The sequence below is a fragment of the Alosa sapidissima genome, chromosome 5, assembly GCF_018492685.1.
Source record: "Alosa sapidissima isolate fAloSap1 chromosome 5, fAloSap1.pri, whole genome shotgun sequence".
Lineage (NCBI taxonomy): Eukaryota > Metazoa > Chordata > Actinopteri > Clupeiformes > Clupeidae > Alosa > Alosa sapidissima.
Genome location: NC_055961.1, coordinates 4465962 through 4487162, shown reverse-complemented (window position 1 = coordinate 4487162; position 21201 = coordinate 4465962). Strand labels below are relative to the sequence as shown.

The following is a 21201-nucleotide window of genomic DNA, read 5'->3' as shown; positions in this document are numbered from 1 at the left end:
CCTGTGCCTGACCGTCTACCGATGGAATTGCGGAGGTTGTGCCTGACCGTCTACCGATGGCGTCGCGGAGGTTGTGCCTGACCATCTACCGATGGCGTTGCGGAGGTTGTGCCTGACCATCTACCGATGGCGTTGCGGAGGTTGTGCCTGACCGTGCCTCTTACCAATGGCATTCCGGAGGTTGTGCCTGAGCGTGCCTCTTACCGATGGCGTTGCGGAGGTTGTGCACATAGACGACGGCGTTGCTGGAGCCGGACGCCAGCAGGGCGTGCAGGTCGGGGGAGGAGCCGTGGGCGTGGTGCCAGCGCAGGGTGTTGATGATCTTGTGATGCTGCTCCACACTGCACAGCTGCTTCAGACTGGGCGCCGCAAACACCCCGATAGAGCTGTGGAAGGGGACAGCCTGTTAGACACACACACACACACACACACACACCTGCAGCTCTTCTAGACTGGGCCCCGCTGGGGAGAGCCTGTTAGAGACACACAGCTGGTAACACAACACAAGCAGTGTTAGACACCCCCCCCCCCCCCCCCCCCCACGCATAGATGCAGCTCCTGTCACTAGCTACAGTGTAAAGAGGAAAGAGGCAGGCCAGGATGGAGAAGATTCACTTGTACCCACAATAGCACCCCCTTCCCCACAATAGCACCCCCTTCCCTACAATAGCACCCCCTTCCCCACAATAGCACCCCCTTCCCTACAATAGCACCCCCTTCCCTACAATAGCACCCCCTTCCCTACAATAGCACCCCCTTCCCCACAATAGCACCCCCTTCCCTACAATAGCACCCCCTTCCCTACAATAGCACCCCCTTCCCTACAATAGCACCCCCTTCCCCACAATAGCACCTTGTCTAGGCACTTCTATCCACTGAGCACAAGGGTCTGCCAGGCTTCCCTTCCCTACAGTAGCATCTGGTCAAGGCATGCTTCCCCCCAAGTTCAGCCAGGCTTCACTTCCCTACAGTAGCATCTGGTCAAGGCATGCTTCCCCCCAAGTTCTGCCAGGCTTCCCTTCCCTACAGTAGCATCTGGTCAAGGCATGCTTCCCCCCAAGTTCTGCCAGGCTTCCCTTCCCTACAGTAGCATCTGGTCAAGGCATGCTTCCCCCCAAGTTCTGCCAGGCTTCCCTTCCCTACAGTAGCATCTGGTCAAGGCATGCTTCCCCCCAAGTTCTGCCAGGCTTCCCTTCCCTACAGTAGCATCTGGTCAAGGCATGCTTCCCCCCAAGTTCTGCCAGGCTTCCCTTCCCTACAGTAGCATCTGGTCAAGGCATGCTTCCCCCCAAGTTCTGCCAGGCTTCCCTTCCCTACAGTAGCATCTGGTCAAGGCATCCCTTCCCTACAGGCTTCCCTTCCCTACAGTAGCATCTGGTCAAGGCATGCTTCCCCCCAAGTTCTGCCAGGCTTCCCTTCCCTACAGTAGCATCTGGTCAAGGCATGCTTCCCCCCAAGTTCTGCCAGGCTTCCCTTCCCTACAGTAGCATCTGGTCAAGGCATGCTTCCCCCCAAGTTCAGCCAGGCTTCCCTTCCCTACAGTAGCATCTGGTCAAGGCATGCTTCCCCCCAAGTTCTGCCAGGCTTCCCTTCCCTACAGTAGCATCTGGTCAAGGCATGCTTCCCCCCAAGTTCTGCCAGGCTTCCCTTCCCTACAGTAGCATCTGGTCAAGGCATGCTTCCCCCCAAGTTCAGCCAGGCTTCCCTTCCCTACAGTAGCATCTGGTCAAGGCATGCTTCCCCCCAAGTTCTGCCAGGCTTCCCTTCCCTACAGTAGCATCTGGTCAAGGCATGCTTCCCCCCAAGTTCTGCCAGGCTTCCCTTCCCTACAGTAGCATCTGGTCAAGGCATGCTTCCCCCCAAGTTCTGCCAGGCTTCCCTTCCCTACAGTAGCATCTGGTCAAGGCATGCTTCCCCCCAAGTTCTGCCAGGTTTCCTGAAACAACATTTTTCTTGCCGGGAAATTGCCTCCTAATTAAGGACTTCAAGAACCGGAGATCTGTGTGAAAAATCACCAGATTACTCCGTTAACAAGCAGAGGTACGTGGAGTTACTTTAAGCACAAGGGACTCACTTACCCATCCTCATTCCCAATGGCCAGTACTTTCCCATCTGGCTTCCAGCTGAAATCGGTATGAGGTGATAGTTTGTGCTGTGAAAACACACATACACAAACACACACACATGCGCGCACACACACACACACACACACACACACACACACACACACACACACACACACACACACACACGAGAGAGAGAGACATTAGGGCAAAGTGAAATGCTGTATCGTCAGACACACAATCATATCCATGACACAATATTACGCATCTTATTAAATGCTCTAGATCGGGGGTCTCCGACCCCCCGTCCACAGACAGGTGCCGGGCTGTAGGCTGGACCTAACCGGTCCGCCAAAACAAACAAAAAAAACGAGTGCTATACGAAGCAACTGGATAGGCTTTCTCTGTCTATGACCTATGGTCTATGATCTTCAAACTACAAGCCTCCTCGACGAATAGATTGCTGGTCCACCGAGCCACGAATTTATGCTAGATTATGCCCAGTGCTTCTGTATGTTAATTTGCGGCACAACTCAATGGTGTTATGGAACCACAGACCAAAAGAAAAAGAAACTAAATGTTTCCCTGATCAATAAATACTTCTGGGTCATTCCACGTCAATTCAACCAGGGCCCACGCACTTAGATTAAGATTAAGATTAAGAGATTGAATAAGAGTAAGTCTTATTATTACATAAGAGTAATTTTACAGTGTGTCTCCTGGGTAACATAGGTACACCTGGTCATTTTTTCAGAATTTTTTGAGACCTAAGTGCGTGGGCCCTGGTTGAACTGACGTGGAATGACCCTTCTTAATTCATAAAATATAGAGGCATAACATTAGGTGGTAGTGGTAGGCTATGAGTGCTCATTCAATGCGTATGCGCGTCTGCAACGACTCATGGGTAGGCTAGAAGCAACGATATACAGTATAAAACAATGAATGAAGTGGATTCCTGTAATGTTCATGAAAACAGCATAGCGATTGGATAGCCTAATTCACTGCACGAAAAAACCAAATAGCCTATGGCGATGACAGATTTAAAGTAGGCTACATTTATTTCGCTTGACTCGCTGGAGTGAGCGCATAATGTGGGTTGTTGCGCAAATAAATGAATTAGGGAGAAGATCTGCATTTCCATTTACCAAACGCTATAGTTTTGCTAACATCTCCACTGTTAACGTGAAATATGGTCCATGCAGGGTAGTGTCAAGCAGCAGTGAAGTGATAACCTTATGCAGGTAGCCAATGTTCAAGTCAGATAAAATATGGGCCCTGCTTGCTCTGTTAAAGTATTTCTGCCCCTTCCAATCCGTGTTAAAAGGGTGTATTTAACAGCCAGAATTTATACATTTTCTAATTATCGAAAATCTGCTATTTTGGTTGTTTTGTCATCAGATGGGTTCCAGTAACCACTCTTGCCTGATTGGTCTCCTTTAACTCTGTAACATTACCTACCTTGTTCTGATTGGTCTCCTGAAACTCTGTAACCTTACCTTGATCTGATTGGTCTCCTGAAACTCTGTAACCATACCTTGATCTGATTGGTCTCCTGAAACTCTGTAACCTTACCTTGATCTGATTGGTCTCCTGAAACTCTGTAACCTTACCTTGATCTGGTTGGTGTCGCAGATGAGCTTGTCTATGTTGGAGGCGTCTGCTGAGAGCTTCCAGGGGTCGTGCTGGAATATGACCCCCTCCCCTCCACAGCTGTACAGGCTGTTCGAGGGCTTATCACCACCACCTGGAAGACATTTTGTCATCAGGAGACACACAGTACACACCTCTCCTGTGAGAGACACACTGAAGCTGTTGCGCCAGAGACTTTCTAATGAGGAGACACAGCACTCAAAAGCCCTCCATAGAAATGCATGGGGCTAGTTTGTCACGCCAATATGGCCGTTACTACACATATCACACCCCTTCCTCGGCAAAACGTTGACATGTGAATACATTGAGTCAATCATGTGGTGTGATGTGAATACATTGAGCCAATCATATGGTGTGTTGTGAAGACATCGTGCCAATCATGTGTTGTGATCTCGACGCTGGAGCAAGATTGGTGTCGTGAAGCCGTGCGCACACGCATTTCTGCCGAGATGGATGCCCGATGAGTGCCCAAAAAGCGCCGCCATATGGCCGCCGAGTGGAGGGACTTGCCTAAAAGGACTTTGGTTGCGCTCTATTCACGTCTCCATTCCGGATTTGCTCATACCGGCAGATCAACATCCTGGTTACGTCAATACATTGACAGATATGGCTCTTTTCGATCGTCGTTGTCTTAAAAACCTACCTCGTCTCACGGTAATATAGACCAACTTATGAAAATGTTGTGTGCCACTCCCTCCAGCAAACGGGAAAAAGGATTTCAAATGTACATTACGTTTTCCCAAGCCCCCAATTTCATGCCCCCAGAGTGTAGCGCTAAAGCAACTCGAGCTAGCTAAAACCGATTGTTTTTGGGTTTTTTTCATACCGACAGTACTCGGTGACCTCGAGAAATGGAGATCTATATGAAAAATTGCCGGGATTCCCCTTTAACAGCTATGAGGGTAGGTAGCTAACATTAACATGCTACATCTTAACCAAGCAACTGATTTTACTTAACTGGTTAGATAACTTTAGCTATTTTGTTCGACTAGCAATACTATATTAAAAATGACAGACCAGTAATCTGTAATTTTCTGTCATAGCCTACTGTGTACAGCGTAACGAGGATGTAGATCTACCCGTAAGTGGATGATGTGCATAGAGGCCATTGTAGATATACCAAGTGATAATGGACCAAAATCATCATTAAAACTTAGTTAAAACTGTTAAATCATGAAGCCTGTTAATAATCAATAAAAAGGAAATTCACGGTGCAGTGGGCAGAAAAATTACCCTGGAAATCCAGAGTTCTCGCAAGAGCACAATGGAATTGTCTCTGCGAGACACTCTGGCAAAGAGCAATGATGCACGTTACTTTTTCCCCTTGCATTCCGGGGAACCAGCTAAACTGATGAAGACAGCGCTGCAACGTTGGAGGACAGTACACATTGGTCGTAGTGTTATCTGATTGCGTCAAAGTCCGAAATCATTCAGAGTAAACATGGTCTAGTGTTATCCAATTGCGTGCAGTGAGATTTTTAAATGCATGCTTGTTGCCGCCCCTCGAGTTGGGCCATTACATTGCTCTTTGCCAGACCCTTAATCTTTCTAGATTATCAGGGTCTGGATTTTCCAGGCTACAGAAAAATGTGAAATCCTTGTAATGTAATGCAATGCAATGTAAACATTTAAGACATGAGCAATCGCTTACCGAAACTGAGCGGAGGGATGGGTGGCCCCCAGGCCAGCGTGTACACAGTCTTCTTGTGGTACGTGCTGGAGCTCTGGGGTGGTCTGATGATAACAGAGGAGAATGATTACACACACACACACGACACGCACGCACGCACACACAGTAAACACTCACTCACACACACACACACACACACACACACAGTAAACACTCACTCTCACACACACACACACACACAAGCACACACACACACACACACAGTAAACACTCACACACACACGCACCGTAAACACTCACCCTAACTCACACATAAACACACACGTAGCCACACAGTACACACTCACGCGCACAGTAAACATGAGACAATTCTCACAGCGGACTTCATGTTTACTGTATATGTGATGTCTATGAAACAATTTGTTTTTATTGTTTGTTAATAGTTTTAATGATACAGTGTGGTATAATTTTGATATAGGTTTCTCATTTACTGAAATGTTTAGTGTAACCGTGCACATGTGCTCTGAGAAAATGGTGCCCTTCATTCTTCTGTGTCCCTGAAGCTTCCCTCAGTGGAAATTTCCAGAGAGTGAGAAGACTGTTTGCTGTAGGGTGTCTGATTGTCTTCACCCCAAGGACACAGACATACCTCGGCCATTAGTAGGTTAAGGGGTTTGTAACATCCTTATCTCTGTTCATACTTCAAACGTTCAAACGATGGAATTGTTGGGGGAAAGTATCTTGTGATTTTCCATGTGTGTGTGAGGGGTACTGGCATCACCCACAGATGTGTGGGTGATGTGCTTGTTACTTTGACATTTCATGTGGGTGACTTGCTCCCGGTATCGTGAATAAAGCTGCAGTCTCACACCAGTTGTCTTGGAGTAATTTTGACCACAGCAGCAATCAGCAACAACCCTAGGGTTTAGCAATTAATGACTTAAGTCTGCATCCAGTTTCTTACTTGTTTGAGAAAACGTCGTAAACACCCACTTTTCCATCGTCTGTTCCAAAGGCCAGATGAGCTTCCTTAGAGGGATGCCAGGCAAGCTGTACAGAAAATGGAGAGAGAGAGGGAGAGAAAGAAAGGGAGAGATAGAGAGATAGAGATAGAGTGAGGGAGAGAAAGAGAGGGAGAGATAGAGAGATAGAGATAGAGAGATAGAGTGAGATGCTATCATCAATGGCTTTCTGGAAATCCCCCCAATCAGGTTATGTTTGTAGAAAAATAAGATGGCTCTATCGCACACTGTTGACGTTTACTCGATTTTATTCAGAATAAAATCGAGTAAACGTCAACAGTGTGCGGTAGAGCCATCTTATTTTTTTGCTATTTAAGCATGTTCCTGCAATCTACCTGCACCTAAGCAGGCTGTGCGTGGATCTTGGTATCATTTAGGTTTATGTGTGTGTTCTCACCTAAGCAGGCTGTGCGTGGATCTTGGGTTCATTTAGGTTTATGTGTGTGTTCTCACCTAAGCAGGCTGTGCGTGGATCTTGGGATCATTTAGGTTTATGTGTGTGTTCTCACCTAAGCAGGCTGTGCGTGGATCTTGGGATCATTTAGGTTTATGTGTGTGTTCTCACCTAAGCAGGCTGTGCGTGGATCTTGGGATCATTTAGGTTTATGTGTGTGTTCTCACCTAAGCAGGCTGTGCGTGGATCTTGGGATCATTTAGGTTTATGTGTGTGTTCTCACCTAAGCAGGCTGTGCGTGGATCTTGGGATCATTTAGGTTTATGTGTGTGTTCTCACCTAAGCAGGCTGTGCGTGGATCTTGGGTTCATTTAGGTTTATGTGTGTGTTCTCACCTAAGCAGGCTGTGCGTGGATCTTGGGTTCATTTAGGTTTATGTGTGTGTTCTCACCTAAGCAGGCTGTGCGTGGATCTTGGGATCATTTAGGTTTATGTGTGTGTTCTCACCTAAGCAGGCTGTGCGTGGATCTTGGGATCATTTAGGTTTATGTGTGTGTTCTCACCTAAGCAGGCTGTGCGTGGATCTTGGGATCATTTAGGTTTATGTGTGTGTTCTCACCTAAGCAGGCTGTGCGTGGATCTTGGGATCATTTAGGTTTATGTGTGTGTTCTCACCTAAGCAGGCTGTGCGTGGATCTTGGGTTCATTTAGGTTTATGTGTGTGTTCTCACCGCGGTCACTTTGGACCTGATGCCCTGCCAGAAGAGCCGTGTGTCGTACTTCCTCTGCAGAGAGAGGGTGTTCCACACACGGATCATGTTGTCCCCAACCCCCACGGCCAGCAGGCCCGAGGCCACCGGCGAGAAGCTGAGCGCGTACACAAACCCCCCCAGGGTGGGGAGGGACCAGCTGCACTCCAGCGTCGACAGGCTCCAGCACTTTATCTACGAGGAAACAAAACACCCAAACACACACATTACGAAACGCACATCCAAACGCACACATATACATTACAAATACAGGCTCCAGCACTTTATCTGCCAGGAAACGCACGTCCAAACACACACATTAGAAATACAGGATCCAACACTTTATCTACCAGGAAACGCACGTCCAAACGCACACACATACATTACAAATACAGGCTACAGCACTTTATCTACCAGGAAACGAGCACCCAAACGCACACATATACTGTACATTACAAATGCAGGCTCAAACACATTATCTACCAGGAAACGCACATCCAAACACACACATATAGATTACAAATACAAGCTCCAACACTTTATCTACCAGGAAACGCACATCCAAACACACACACACATAGATTGTAGTCCAAACAAATACAGGTTTATAAGTTATATATGATTTTGCTACCAACTGCAAGACACTCTGCCTAGATATTTTCTTAGTGTTGTTTGTTTCAGTAATTTAGGCTACATGCTTAGAAAAGGCGGTTAGATAGTGTTGGATATGAAAATCTATTTTATCAATTCATAGTACGCTTAAGCCTGTTATACAGTACAAGGGAAACACTGATTCATCAGATCTGACTAAATCCACCCTATAAGGGGTCTGCGGAACACTGTGTGGGCAGGTGACTTTTGAATAATACTCAGTGAAAGGTTAACTGGAACAATAAACAGGCCTACCGTTATTACCCGGTTATCTAAAATTGAAACTGTTTCTAATCCCTGCTTTGATGATAGATAGATAGATAGATAGATAGATAGATACTTTATTGATTCCCATGTGGAAATTCAAAGATATATTGAACAATCTAAAAATAATTGATTCTAAGATAAATTATTGAATTCAGTCTGCTCTGAGTTTGAGTAAAATGACGTCCATTATCATTCACACCACTCACGAGTATCAACACACTCAAAGGAGAGCACCTTCAGCGGGCATAGTGCATTGTGGGATATGTATGCGGACAGAGTGCATTGTGGGATATGTATGCGGACTGCCTCACCTCTCTGTCCATGGAAGTGCTGATCAGGAACTCGGTGCCGTCCACCACGGTGGAGGACAGGTTGAAGATGATCCGGCTATGGTTCTGACCGTCTGCTGACGAGCCCAGTAGAGTCCACCTCTGCTTGTCCGATTTGGTGAGGTCCCACAACACCAGCTCCCCTCTGCATGCAAACCATTGATAAACGCACACGCACGTAAGCACGCACACGCGCACACACACACACACGCACACATAGGCACACACCACACACACACCAGAGCCAAACAGTGACATTAAGATGAGGATTATGAACAATACCGAAACACTCTAGCCTGGGTTTTCCCATGCTCCCTTACGTGTGCAATTTTATTCATGCTGCTAGGCAGCCTGGATTCCATGGACTTCACCTCAACGAAGGAACCAATCACAGAATGGAGGGGGGACAGCAAGCCGATGACGACACACCGAAGCGGTTATGAGCTACGTACAGGCGCATTTGATAGACAATCGTAGCGTTCAATAAACGGCTCTGGGCATTCGTAAACCACATTTCAAATACAAGAAAATGAACGTTTAGTTCCCAGACCCCATCTCAATAAGATGAGGTCTGACGTTAGCCAGGCTAGAAATACCCTGTATATTTCACACACTAATCAGAATCACATTCAGTACATTCAGATAATACTGTACATAATCAATAGCTGCTTTCAAACATGTCCTCTGCAGTATATGCAAATCTTTGTCAAACGGATGCCCGACCCATCAGGTAATTCAGATATGATGCTTACATGCGAGCATTATGTGTGAAGGACACCGCACATGAACAGAATCTCCACGTGGTTGAACAGGTTGAACACGCACATGAACAGAATCTCCACGTGGCTGAACAGGTTGAACACGCACATGAACAGAATCTCCACGTGGTTGAACAGGTTGAACACGCACATGAACAGAATCTCCACGTGGTTGAACAGGTTGAACACGCACATGAACAGAATCTCCGCATGTTCTTCGCTTCGTTCAGACACACGTTCAATTACATAATGTCCGTCGGAAACACTAGGAGGGGAGTAGTGCAAGAGCCAGCTAAGTTCAGAGTTCCAAATGTTATGTTGTTCAGATTTCTGGGGATTCTGATTGATTGACTGATTGGTTGATTGTTTTTTTAATAACTTTATTGTACAAAGGACGTTTGCTATAAAAATCAATCAAAAAATAAAATGTATTTTTGTACATTTTTGCTCAAAAGAATAAGAACATCAAAGCCACAGGGCTTATTTCCATTGTGGTCCTTGAAATGTGTGAGGTCCTTGAAATTGCTTGTATGAGTTGATATGTTGTTGAACTAAAGTATGTATAAGATTACCATGATTATTCTAGAAGTAATATGAAATAAACAAATGGCCTTTGCTTGTGACTTTTTATAAAAAATATATTTTAGAGGTTTTTTTGTCATGTAAAGTCCAGAGGGGACTTTGAATGCCTTTCTGTTTGCTATTTGTGCATTTGTCTGTTAGAGGAGACATGTGGAGGATTTGAATTGAATTTCCTTGAATTTCCCCTTGGGGATCAATAAAGCATCTATCTTTCTATCTTTCTATCTATCTATCTATCATCTTTTACTATAATGTCAAGTTGAATCATTGAACAAATGCAGACTGCTAGGATAGGTTAGGTCACATGGTAGGGAAAGCACTGTCTGACAGATGGGGCTTCAGTGATGTCACTACCTGTGGTTAATTGGTGGCTATTATCATTATTAATTTGTAAAGGCACACCTGCACTGGCATCCTGAGCTGAATAGTTTGATTAGGCCTGCTGCAGAGGCCTGTGAGCATTTTTGGACTGGTTGCCATTTTAGATTCAAAATGGTTTCAAGACAGAGCAACTCTCTTCTCTGACCCTCTTTTCTCTTCCTCTCATTTCTTCTCTTTCTCTGAGATGTTTTTATGCACCCCCCCGCCCCCCCCCCCCTCGTCTCAAAAGGGTTGTAATATGGAGATTTCCTGCTATTCTTCTAGTGAACAATAACAGGAAATCCAAATGACAAAGAATGGCATTTGAAACTTCTGGCCAGGGGTAATATTTTGTTTTCTTCTTCGGAAATCCATGAAAATAGCTTCTAGCAGTGTACCCAACCCAAAGTGTACAACCACACACACACACACACACACACTGGATTGGTTCGTTTGTATGTGTGTGTCTGTGTCTGTGTGTGTGTGTGTGTGTGTGTGTGTGTGTGTGTGTGTGTGTGTTTGGATTGGACAATCCAGGGGAATATCCACTACTGGACATAAGGCATGTGTAGCTCTCACAGATGTAGACACTTTCACATTCAGAGACAAATAAATGATCAGTGGGCAGATACTACTTGAGTTGGTTTCTCTATGCCTTTGACCCCGTCTTTGTGTGTGTGTGTGTGTCTGTGTGTGTGTGTGTTTGTGTCTTTGTGTGTGTGTGCGTGTGTGCGTGTGTGCGTGCGTGCGTGCGTGTGTGCGTGTGTGTGTGTGTGTGTGTGTGTGTGTCTATGTGTGTGTGTATGTGTGTGTGTACAGTATGTGTGGTAGGTGTCTGTTTTCATTTAAACTACTAGTCCTTCGTGTAAAGGAACTCCTGTTTAGCATCAAGCTCTCAGCTCGTCTGGGGGAAGTTGTACATGCTACCCAGACCAGGCCCTTCACCTAATGTGTGTGTTAACGTGATAAGTCAGTGTGTGTGAACTATCGTGGATCAAGTACCAAGGGGACAGCAGTTTACCTTTAGTCCAGTACCGACCCACCCTATGCAGTTTACCTTTAGTCCAGTACCGACCCACCCTATGCAGTTTACCTTTAGTCCAGTACCAACCCCCCCTATGCAGTTTACCTTTAGTCCAGTACCAACCCCCCCTATGCGGTTTACCTTTAGTCCAGTACCAACCCCCCCTATGCAGTTTACCTTTAGTCCAGTGCAGACCCACCCTATGCGGTTCCCTATGCGGTTTACCTTTAGTCCAGTACCAACCCCCCCTATGCGGTTTAGTCCAGGACAGACCCACCATATGCAGTTTACCTTTAATCCAGTACCGACCCACCCTATGCCTCCCCTCGAGGAGCTCTGCTTCCCAGCTCCCCCACTAGTTCAGTGGTTTTCCAGTGGTGTGCTGCAGAATGTTGAGCAACCCAGTGTGTTTCTGTACAGGCTCAGCTTCTTCATTAAAAAATTGTTTTAGGTAGTCAGAGAGTACATCTGGTCTTTGGTGAGCAACAAGTTGATGTTTTAGGTAGTCAGAGAGTACATCTGGTCTTTGGTGAGCAACAAGTTGATGCTTTAGGTAGTCAGAGAGTACATCTGGTCTTTGGTGAGCAACAAGTTGATGTTTTAGGTAGTCAGAGAGTACATCTGGTCTTTGGTAAGCAACAAGCTGACTCATCCGCCTTCAACATTACTTTGTGGCCTTAACCCATTTACTCCTAAAATGCCTTCTAAAAACAGCTATAGAATCCTATGGCATTCTAGACTAAATAATCTCATTTCCTGTGGGTTTTCTAAAAAAATACAAAAAATTGTCAACGTCTACCAAAATTTAATATCTAAGCCTCTGTAGCACCTAGAAACATGAAATAAAAAGCATGCTGCGCTACGCAGCAACCAGCGGGAGATTCAATGTTGCGCTATGCAGCAACAGGCGGGAGATAGAATGTTGCGTCATGCAGCATCCGGCGTGAATGGGTTAAATAGCTGCCAGGACCAAGATGTGAGCTAGTGCCCCCTTGTGGATGAGGTGTGTTAGTGGAGGTGTACAAGTATCAGGAAACACACCCAAACAGATGTACTCAATTCTAATTTCCCTGCAAGATAGATAGGCCGTGGGCCGGACCCCGAATTATGAATTCCATTTTTACCTAGCCAGGAACTAAGTAATGTTTTTACAGATGCATTATAAATATCTTATAAGTACTTTAAGTGTTGTCTCCATCAGCATCATCCTCCCCCACCAGCATATCCACCAGGGTCTCCACCAGGGCCTCTCTCCCCCTACATGATCCTACGGATCCAGATCAGCATCCGGATGCTGAACTTTTTTCATGTAACATTCTTTAAATGTGAGATGCTAGAGGGTCTACAGTCTGCTGACTGATTTTGCTGCTGTGGTGTGTGTGTGTCTGTGTGTGTGTCTGTGTGTGTGTCTGTGTGTGTGTCTGTGTGTGTGTCTGTGTGTGTGTCTGTGTGTGTGTCTGTGTGTGTGTGTGTCCTACCCAAAGCAGCTGGACACCACATGAGTAGGCATGCCCTTGGGCCAGTGGACGGTCAGCCAGATCCTCTCCTTCACGCCAGGATCCACCGTCGCTCCCCGCCTCTTCAGGAAGGGCAGCTTCAAGGTCATGACGGCTATCAGGGTGGAGGACAAGTGACAGAGTAGGGAGATCCCAATTCATTAGACTGATAGATCACATTCACTTGTACACATATATTTTTTAGAAAAAAAAAAACAATATATATATATATATTGTATGTATGTGTAAAATATATGTATATTATACATATATTTTATACATACGTACTTTTAGTACAACAGGATAGTGAAAAGATTGAAAGGAAGCGAGTGGGAACGAGAAATGGGGTGGGATCAGGAGTGTGTGTGTGTGTGTGTGTGTGTGTGTGTGTGTGTGTGTGTGTGTGGGAAAGAGAAATGGGGTGGGATCAGGTGTGTGTGTGTGTGTGTGTGTGTGTGTGGGAAAGAGAAATGGGATGGGATCAGGTGTGTGTGTGTGTGTGTGTGTGTGTGTGTGTGTGTGTGAAAGAGATATGGGGTAGGATCAGGAGTGTGTGTGTGTGTGTTTGTGTGGTTAAGAGAAATGGGGTGGGATCAGGTGTGTGTGTGTGTGTGTGGGAAAGAGAAATGGGATGGGATCAGGTGTGTGTGTGTGTGTGTGTGTGTGTGTGTGTGAAAGAGATATGGGGTGGGATCAGGAGTGTGTGTGAATGTGTGTGTGTGTGTGTGTGGGAAAGAGAAATGGGGTGGGATCAGGAGATAGATAGATAGATAGATAGATAGATAGATAGATAGATACTTTATTGATCCCCAAGGGGAAATTCAAGATGACCCAGGTCAGACTCGAACGCGGGTCCCAGAGGGCACATGGACCAAATATGGCACTGGTGCTGTAGTCAGTTGCGACACAGCGCCACCCAAAGGAAAGATTCTTAACCACAATGACTGAGTAAAGAAGTGCATGAGTGCACATACTGTCTGGGAATTAAGCTCATTTAGGGATTTCTTATTGACATCCTTGATTGAGTTTCTGTCCTGGGCATAAAATATGAAGCACTGAATGACCATTGCCATCCATTCATCTGTCTTGAATACTACTCATGGCTACCACCCTTCCCCCTGGATACGGACATGCAGACTTGTTTATAAACCGGCAAAATATCTGACAAGAGCCATGTTGACAAGGTAATAGTAGGCTAGGTAATAGTAGGATTCTGCGCGTTGGGGGGAGAGTGAAGTTGCATGACTGGTTCTCCGTAGATGGGATAAGCTACGCTTGAGAAGCGGCGCAGTTCTTCCTATTTACCATCAAAAGGACTTGAACTGAAACTGTAATAAGGTCAACAACTTGCATGAACTTGCTAAATATGCCTTTAATCATCGTGGTGAAGGCCCCCTTGCACAATCTACTCTATGCAATGTAATTCTACTGTATGTTGGGTTCAAACAACTTTCTTTCTTATAAGTCTTACAAGTCTTATAAGTCTTTGGTCTTATTAAATGCTACCGGTTCAGTTGCTTACAGCACAAATATGGTTCTTTGGAAATCAGTTTAGCAGCAGAGCAACCTCTGCTGGTGGTTTAAAAAATTGCAGCTTTACATCTTTGATCAATGACATCAATGACAATGAAATCAATCATCAAACTCATCATCAAAAACATACCAGTACATTTTAGAAAAATAATGTTGTCTTGTGTCAAAGAGTGGATTCCTCTCTCCATGTCTGACTGACCAATCAAAAATAATGTTGTCTTGTGTCTAAGAGTGGACTCCTCTCTCTTCATTTCTGACTGATCAATCAATGAACGGTAGGGAACTGCTGTTCCAAGTTGAATTTCTGAAGAGCTCGTTCAAAACACCTGTGAAGCCATAGACGTCCCTGGGCAGAGTCTAGAAAACTAGTAACTATAATTATTATATTGGGGCAGCCGTGGCCTACTGGTTAGCGCTTCAGACTTGTAACACCTAACCCCTTGCTGCTCCCCGAGCGCTGCTGTTGTTGCAGGCAGCTCACTGCACCGGGATTAGTGTGTGCTTCACCTCATTGTGTGTCCACTGTGTGCGGAGTTTGTTTCACTAAGTCACAGATTGGGATAAATGAAGAGACCAAATTTCCCTCACAGGATCAAAAGAGTATAGATATTTATAAAACTATAAACCACACACACACACACACACACACACACACACACACACATCAGGCTCCAGAGATCTTCTCAGCACCTAAACACACACACACACACACACACACACACGCAAGGCTCCAGAGACCTTCTCAACACCTAAACACACAGACACACACACACACACACACACACACATCAGGCTTGGTTGGCTCACCTTTGCCCTTGGCTGTGCTCCAGATTCGCACGGTCTGGTCTTTACTACCTGAGGCCAGGTAGCAGCCAGCATCACCTGCCTCAGCCACCGCTGCACCTGCAGGGAAAACAGAGAAACCGAGAGAGAGAGAGAGAGAGAGGAATGCAAACATGAGCCAAAGCCAAGTCAGGCAAAACACACACACACACACACACACACACACACAACCAGTCTGCAACATAACTCTGTGTATGCATGTGTGTGTGTGAATCTTGAAGGCTTCCGTGACTTCGTCTGGGTTGGACACACACACACACACACACACACACACACACACACGCGCGCGCACACACACACGCACGCACACACGCGCACGCACGCGCGCACGCACACGCGCACACGCACACACACACGCGCACGCGCACACACACACGCACACACACACGCACACGCGCACACACACACGCGCGCGCACACACACACACACACACGCGCACGCACACACACACACAGACACACGCACACAGACACACGCACACAGACACGCACACACACACACACACCTCCAGCATCTCCCCCATCCTCCGGCCGGCTGTACAGGCCCTCCTCCCCAGGCCGGGGACACCAGACCAGGGCATGGATTTCATCGTCGTGCCCCCGGAGCCGATGGAGCATAGCGCCTTTTTTGCTGATGTCAATCACAGCCACCAGCCCGTCTTTGTACCTGAAGGGGACGTTTTGACGAGCATTGAGAACACCATGACGACCACAACTTTTTAAATCAGCCTGTTAAGGAGGTGGCACACTCCTCCGTGCACATTTATATGCGTTGAAAACGCACGTGATTGACACGCGATCACGTGTCATGCATCGAAAAACGCACGTGATTGACGAGCGATCACATGTCAAGCATTGAAAACGCACGTGATTTGTCGAGCGATCACATCTGATTGACGCGCGATCACATATGTCATGCGTCGAAAACGCACATGATTGACGCGTGATCTCATATGGCATGCGTCGAAAACGCACATGATTGACGCGCGATCACATACGGCATGCGTCGAAAACGCACGTGATTGACGCGCGATTACATATGTTGGGAGGCACACGTCACCCCCGCATGCCAAGTTGATGATGCAATTCTCATGACACGTCACTTGCGCAGGACGCAGACTATATTCGGGCCCTTAGGCCTATGTCATAAGTGTCCCTGATGTACTGTACAGCATGTGTAACCTGCACACGCCCGGACTCGAACCTGCGAACAGCAGCGCCTCGGATCGGGAGGCGAGTGTGTTGAGTTAAATTAGCAGTTGAGCAGTTGAGCTAAAAGCCCAGGCTACTGGCTCGCATGCCAGCAGCACTCTTGAGGCGTCGGAGAGTGAGGTTTACCAACATTCCACAAGCACAGCTAAGCTAGCTGGCATCCGCTACATATGCGAGTTTTCATTTCTTCAATTGATTACTATATGTATTTACTTCCCACCAAAACACAGTGAAGGCAATTTGCTAGGAAGGAAATCACTGGACATTAATGTCATCAGGAAGGTTCAGCAGTGAATACATCCATAACACTAATTGGTTAATCACTAATTAACACTAATTAAGGTTTTTAAGACCAGTAAAGACATGTGGACAGATTGAAACAGAATTAAGCTCAATGAATAGGTCACTGATGCCTTCACCACACACACACACACACACACAATTCCGCTGGTCTTCAATGCAATGATAGTAAATGTGTGTGTGTGTGTGTGTGTGTGTGTGTGTGTGTGTGTGTGTGTGTGTGTGTGTGTGTGTGTGTTTACCCGATGGCGACGTGGTTATCGTTGTGGGGCGAGCAGGTCAGGCAGAAGATGGCGCGGGGCTGTGGCATGAAGCTGTGGATGTTGATGGTGTTGTGCCAGAAGCACATGACCACCCCCTTCTCATCACCCGTCACCACCAGGGTCCTCTCCTGCCGCGACCAGTCCAGCGCTGTGATCGTGTGCTGCAACCACAAACCGTTTACAAATGTAATGGACAAACCGTACAGTCACCGTCCAGTATACAGACTTCCCTTCAACAGACAAGAACCTGTACTTATGGGAGAATATACAGTCACTGTCCATCATTCAGACTTCACTTTAACAGATAAGGATTTGCACTTAGACCTATAGGAGAATGTGCAGTCACTCTCACTCACTATCTTAGGGACTTGATTTCGGCAAACAAGGATGTGCACTTATAGGAGAATGTCACCACAGCATGAGAACAGCAGCTTACTTCATGGGCGCTATGCTCTGAAATCACGACCTTCTTCTCAATGTCCCAGATTTTTACAGTCCTGTCATCAGAGGTACTGGCACAAGTGCTCTCTTCTCCGGGGTGTGGACTGAAAACAAAGCCTGACACTCTCTCCTTATGACCAGCTAATTCTCCTGGAAGCGAAAGAAAACATCATAGTACAGGCAAAGCAGTTCGGTTGTCTTAGATGGCGTTTTCTCTTTAGGAAAGTTAAAAAGAACTGAGCAAATGATATTTGAAAGATCCAGCACTTGTTGTACTTACCCAATATAATTGGTGAGGTTGCTGTCACTTGCACTAAGTATATTGAGTTTCTTGCTCCGAACCCAAGTATTCCATTAGCGTTAGTGTCACTACATCGCGAACAGTACCAGTTCGGAGAGGCTGGCAGAAGTCTCTCGTGCATCCTGAAAATATATGTTATAAATCTATTAACTCAAGTGCGAATTCCAGCAACTATACAGTAGACCTCATATACAGCACATGCCGCCGCGACAATTCAACGCAAATACTGTAAACTTGCTTCAACTGTCGTAAATATCCTACGGACACCGAGAAGGACCAAACCTTGCATGCCATAAATGGAGACTTATATGCTTTAACAACGCTGCATTTGAGGCCAGATATGTTGTGTTTTCTGGTTGAATGTGGTCATTCATAAATAATTCAAATATGTATGTTTATGGACATATTCACTGTACATCAATCATCATTTGCATTGCTTCATAGAATGCTGGACAGTGCGTCCTGTCGTGCGCGCTTCATGCCGTAGAGCAAAACGTCCAGACAAATCAAAGATGGCTGCTCCCTCATTGACAGGGGGAGGTAAGACATATTAAAATGTTCATATACAAGAAATGGTCAGAATTTTAGCACTCGGTGTCTAAATATGCTTCATTAATGCATATATCAACTTGGTTTTTACAGGTTTCAATGTCCTCCGACGGTTTGCAGGACAGATACATTCAAGGTTAGCCTAAACTCGTTTGCTGAGACGTCAGCACCATCGCTGCTAATGTCGTCTAACATGCACAATATACTCTGCTGAGTTTCACATATAGATTTGTTTGGTTCTGACAGATTATGTGGAGTAGCTTTGCCGCAGACTGCATGTTGTATTCACACAAGTGCACCCCTCGATGGGCGCAAGAAATGGGAGAGGAACAACCTGATCGTCTACCCACCTCAGCAAGCCGATGAACCACGCCGACCAGCGGTAAGCTTTTAACTGTCAGTGTTGTAAATTATGGAGAAAAACGAGAGATCAAGCAAAATAATATCTGATGTTTCCAAAGTCACTATGGTATGAAAATAGTCACAGCATAAGCCTAATTTAAATCTGCATGGCTACCTACAATTATTGACATTATGTAGGATGTATTACATCAGAAAGTCTTTGCAAAACTACAGCAGTCTGGCGCTTCAGAAATTCACCACTGAAGTGTGTATTGTCACTCCCTAGTTATTTTTATGTGTCAGCAGTGTCATAGAAAACGAATCATGCTGTGACCATGCTGGTTTAATGTAAATGCAACGTTGCCCAACAGGAGGTGCACCACTGTCGAAGACAAATTAAATACAGCAAGGACAAGATGTGGTACTTAGCCAAACTGGTGAGCTATCATTTACTTTTTCTCAAAACACGCCTGTAGTTGAGAATTAAACATGCTATGGAATAAAGTACAACCCTTCTTTATTGATTGCATGCTGATTTCAATCCCCAAGTTCCTTGCTCATTTTGTTGAGGTATTAAAGGTGCTCTAAGCGATGCTGGGTAATGTCACTTCTGTTGACTTTCAAACAAAACATAAACTAGCTCGCTACTTCCTCCTCCTTCCTCCCGTGCTGCTCCCGTGCAATTGAAACTCTCCTAAACGCACATCTCGTCTGTGATTTGCTAGAACAGTTTGTTATGTTTTTATGGGCTAAGTTTGCCCAGGTTGTTTTTGTTGCCGTTTTTAGAGCCTGGGCTGTTCACAGAGATCACAGTTTTTTTTACAGTGTATTCAGGACACAGACAGCTAACAGTTGGTTTGGTGATGTTTGCAGTAAGTGACATAAAATGTTTTAGCCTAAAAAACGTGTGGCGTCGCTTAGAGCACCTTTAAAATCAGGATAAATAATGTGAGTCATCAATCAATCTATCTCTATCAACCTATAGTTTGTGTGAATTTCATAATTATTCTTCCACACTTGATCAGATCAGAGGAATGACGATTGACCAGGCCATTGCTCAGCTCGAGTTTAATGACAAGAAAGGTGCCAAAATAATGAAGGAGGTAAGGAGGCAAAAGGCATACATCATTTTGACTTTGTTTGTCAGTTACAGTATAGGTTGAGTAGAATATAACCTTGTAGTCTAGCTATGTACATGACATGTATTAGCCATCTGATCTCTGTGTGTGTGTAATAGCTAAATGCATTTCTTTGCCACTGTTTTAGGTTCTACAAGAAGCCCAGGAGATGGCAGTAAAGAGTCATAATGTTGAATACAAATCTAATTTGTATGTTGGTAAGCATTTACAACGGTCTCTTTGCTACTTGTTTGTGTTTCTTATTTCTTAAAGGTAATTGGAAAAAAAGTGTTTGTTTTTAAAGAACCTTGAGAATTTATGTCTGTGTTTTTGTTTAACATGTAGGTGGATAAAGAAATATCATGATCCAATAATTTGGTCTGCTGTATACATTTAGCTTACTTCAGGAGTGATTCCCATTCAAATAGCTTTGCATGTTCAGCACAGAATTGTATCTTTGCGTGTGAAAAAGCTAGGTGAAATGTATATCAACAACAAGAAACTTGTGCTGTGGTTCAGAAAGTGTATCTCGTGTGTTTTTAACGTGTGGGTTCCCTGTCCCTTTTCTCCCCTGTACAGCGGAGTCCTTCTCATCCAAGGGCAAGTATCTGAAGCGGATCCGCTACCATGGCAGGGGGATGTTTGGCATCATGGACAAGGTGCACTGCCATTACTTTGTCAAGCTGGTGGAAGGCCCCCCTCCAGCGGTCGAAACCAAGACGGGCTTCGACCAGGCCAAGGAGTACGTCCAGGAAATGAAGAACCGCACCATCATTCATTCTCTTTAGTTCAGCTTCTCAACAACAGCTCTGTGTGTGTGTGTGTGTCTGTCTGTGTGTGTGTGTGTGTGTGTGTGTGTACACATGTAAATAACCGAATAAATGCTTACCTCTTATGAGTGGCAGTGGTTATTTGAATTACAATCAAATTTCTTTACCCACTACTCATAATATTCAAACATGGTTTGGAATAGCACTGTTATTTCAGGAGCAGCACTTATTGCACTCTTTGTTGTAGGGTAAGTTGTTTGTTTGCTTATTTCTGAGTGTAGAAAAACACATGATTGAGAGACATTAAGATGCATGACGTTGGTTTGAGACATGTGAACTGGCATTGAAAGATTCTGACAGAAGTACTGCCTAGAATACACTACACCAGTACAAAACCAGTAGTCAAAACCAGTACACTACACTATCAAAACCATAATATCCTTAGACCTATGTCCACGCATAGACCCTCATAATCATGTAACCTGCACACAGATTTTTTATACGGTCAATATAATCTGTATATTGCAGATTTATAGAAGAACTTGCTTGATTTA

General features: G+C 45.4%; 2 protein-coding genes across 3 annotated transcripts in view; one reads left to right on the top strand and one right to left on the bottom strand.

Moving 5' to 3' along the window:
• The window catches only part of gemin5 (gem (nuclear organelle) associated protein 5), a 49164-nt gene extending 31060 nt beyond the window's left edge, over positions 1-18104 (bottom strand). The window contains exons 1-13 of one of the 2 annotated variants that reach the window (XM_042091902.1): positions 17848-18104; positions 17563-17717; positions 17106-17287; positions 15858-16018; positions 15316-15411; positions 12958-13090; positions 8738-8900; positions 7491-7703; positions 6308-6393; positions 5365-5447; positions 3674-3807; positions 2079-2152; positions 205-386 (exon numbers count right to left, since the gene is read on the bottom strand). In XM_042091902.1, coding sequence (XP_041947836.1) covers positions 205-386; positions 2079-2152; positions 3674-3807; positions 5365-5447; positions 6308-6393; positions 7491-7703; positions 8738-8900; positions 12958-13090; positions 15316-15411; positions 15858-16018; positions 17106-17287; positions 17563-17717; positions 17848-17989 — 1804 coding nt within the window. In that variant the 5' untranslated portion in view covers positions 17990-18104. The remainder of the gene's footprint in view (positions 1-204; positions 387-2078; positions 2153-3673; positions 3808-5364; positions 5448-6307; positions 6394-7490; positions 7704-8737; positions 8901-12957; positions 13091-15315; positions 15412-15857; positions 16019-17105; positions 17288-17562; positions 17718-17847) is intronic. The other variant, XM_042091901.1, reaches the window with a different exon arrangement.
• A 212-nt stretch (positions 18105-18316) lies between these two features.
• mrpl22 (mitochondrial ribosomal protein L22) lies at positions 18317-20772 on the top strand. Its single transcript, XM_042091926.1, has 7 exons — positions 18317-18408; positions 18511-18553; positions 18664-18799; positions 19131-19196; positions 19785-19862; positions 20026-20095; positions 20457-20772. Exons 1-7 carry the CDS (start codon positions 18381-18383, stop codon positions 20663-20665), a joined length of 630 nt encoding a protein of 209 aa, XP_041947860.1. The 5' UTR covers positions 18317-18380; the 3' UTR covers positions 20666-20772.
• Positions 20773-21201: the final 429 nt, after the last annotated feature.

Bases quoted from the DNA above. Each gene is read 5' to 3' on its own strand.
- mrpl22 (XM_042091926.1), top strand. From the start codon at position 18,381: ATGGCTGCTCCCTCATTGACAGGGGGAG. The intron at 19,863-20,025 runs GTAAGGAGGCAA...CCACTGTTTTAG, and splicing joins GTGCCAAAATAATGAAGGAG to GTTCTACAAGAAGCCCAGGA. The intron at 20,096-20,456 runs GTAAGCATTTAC...TCCCCTGTACAG, and splicing joins CAAATCTAATTTGTATGTTG to CGGAGTCCTTCTCATCCAAG.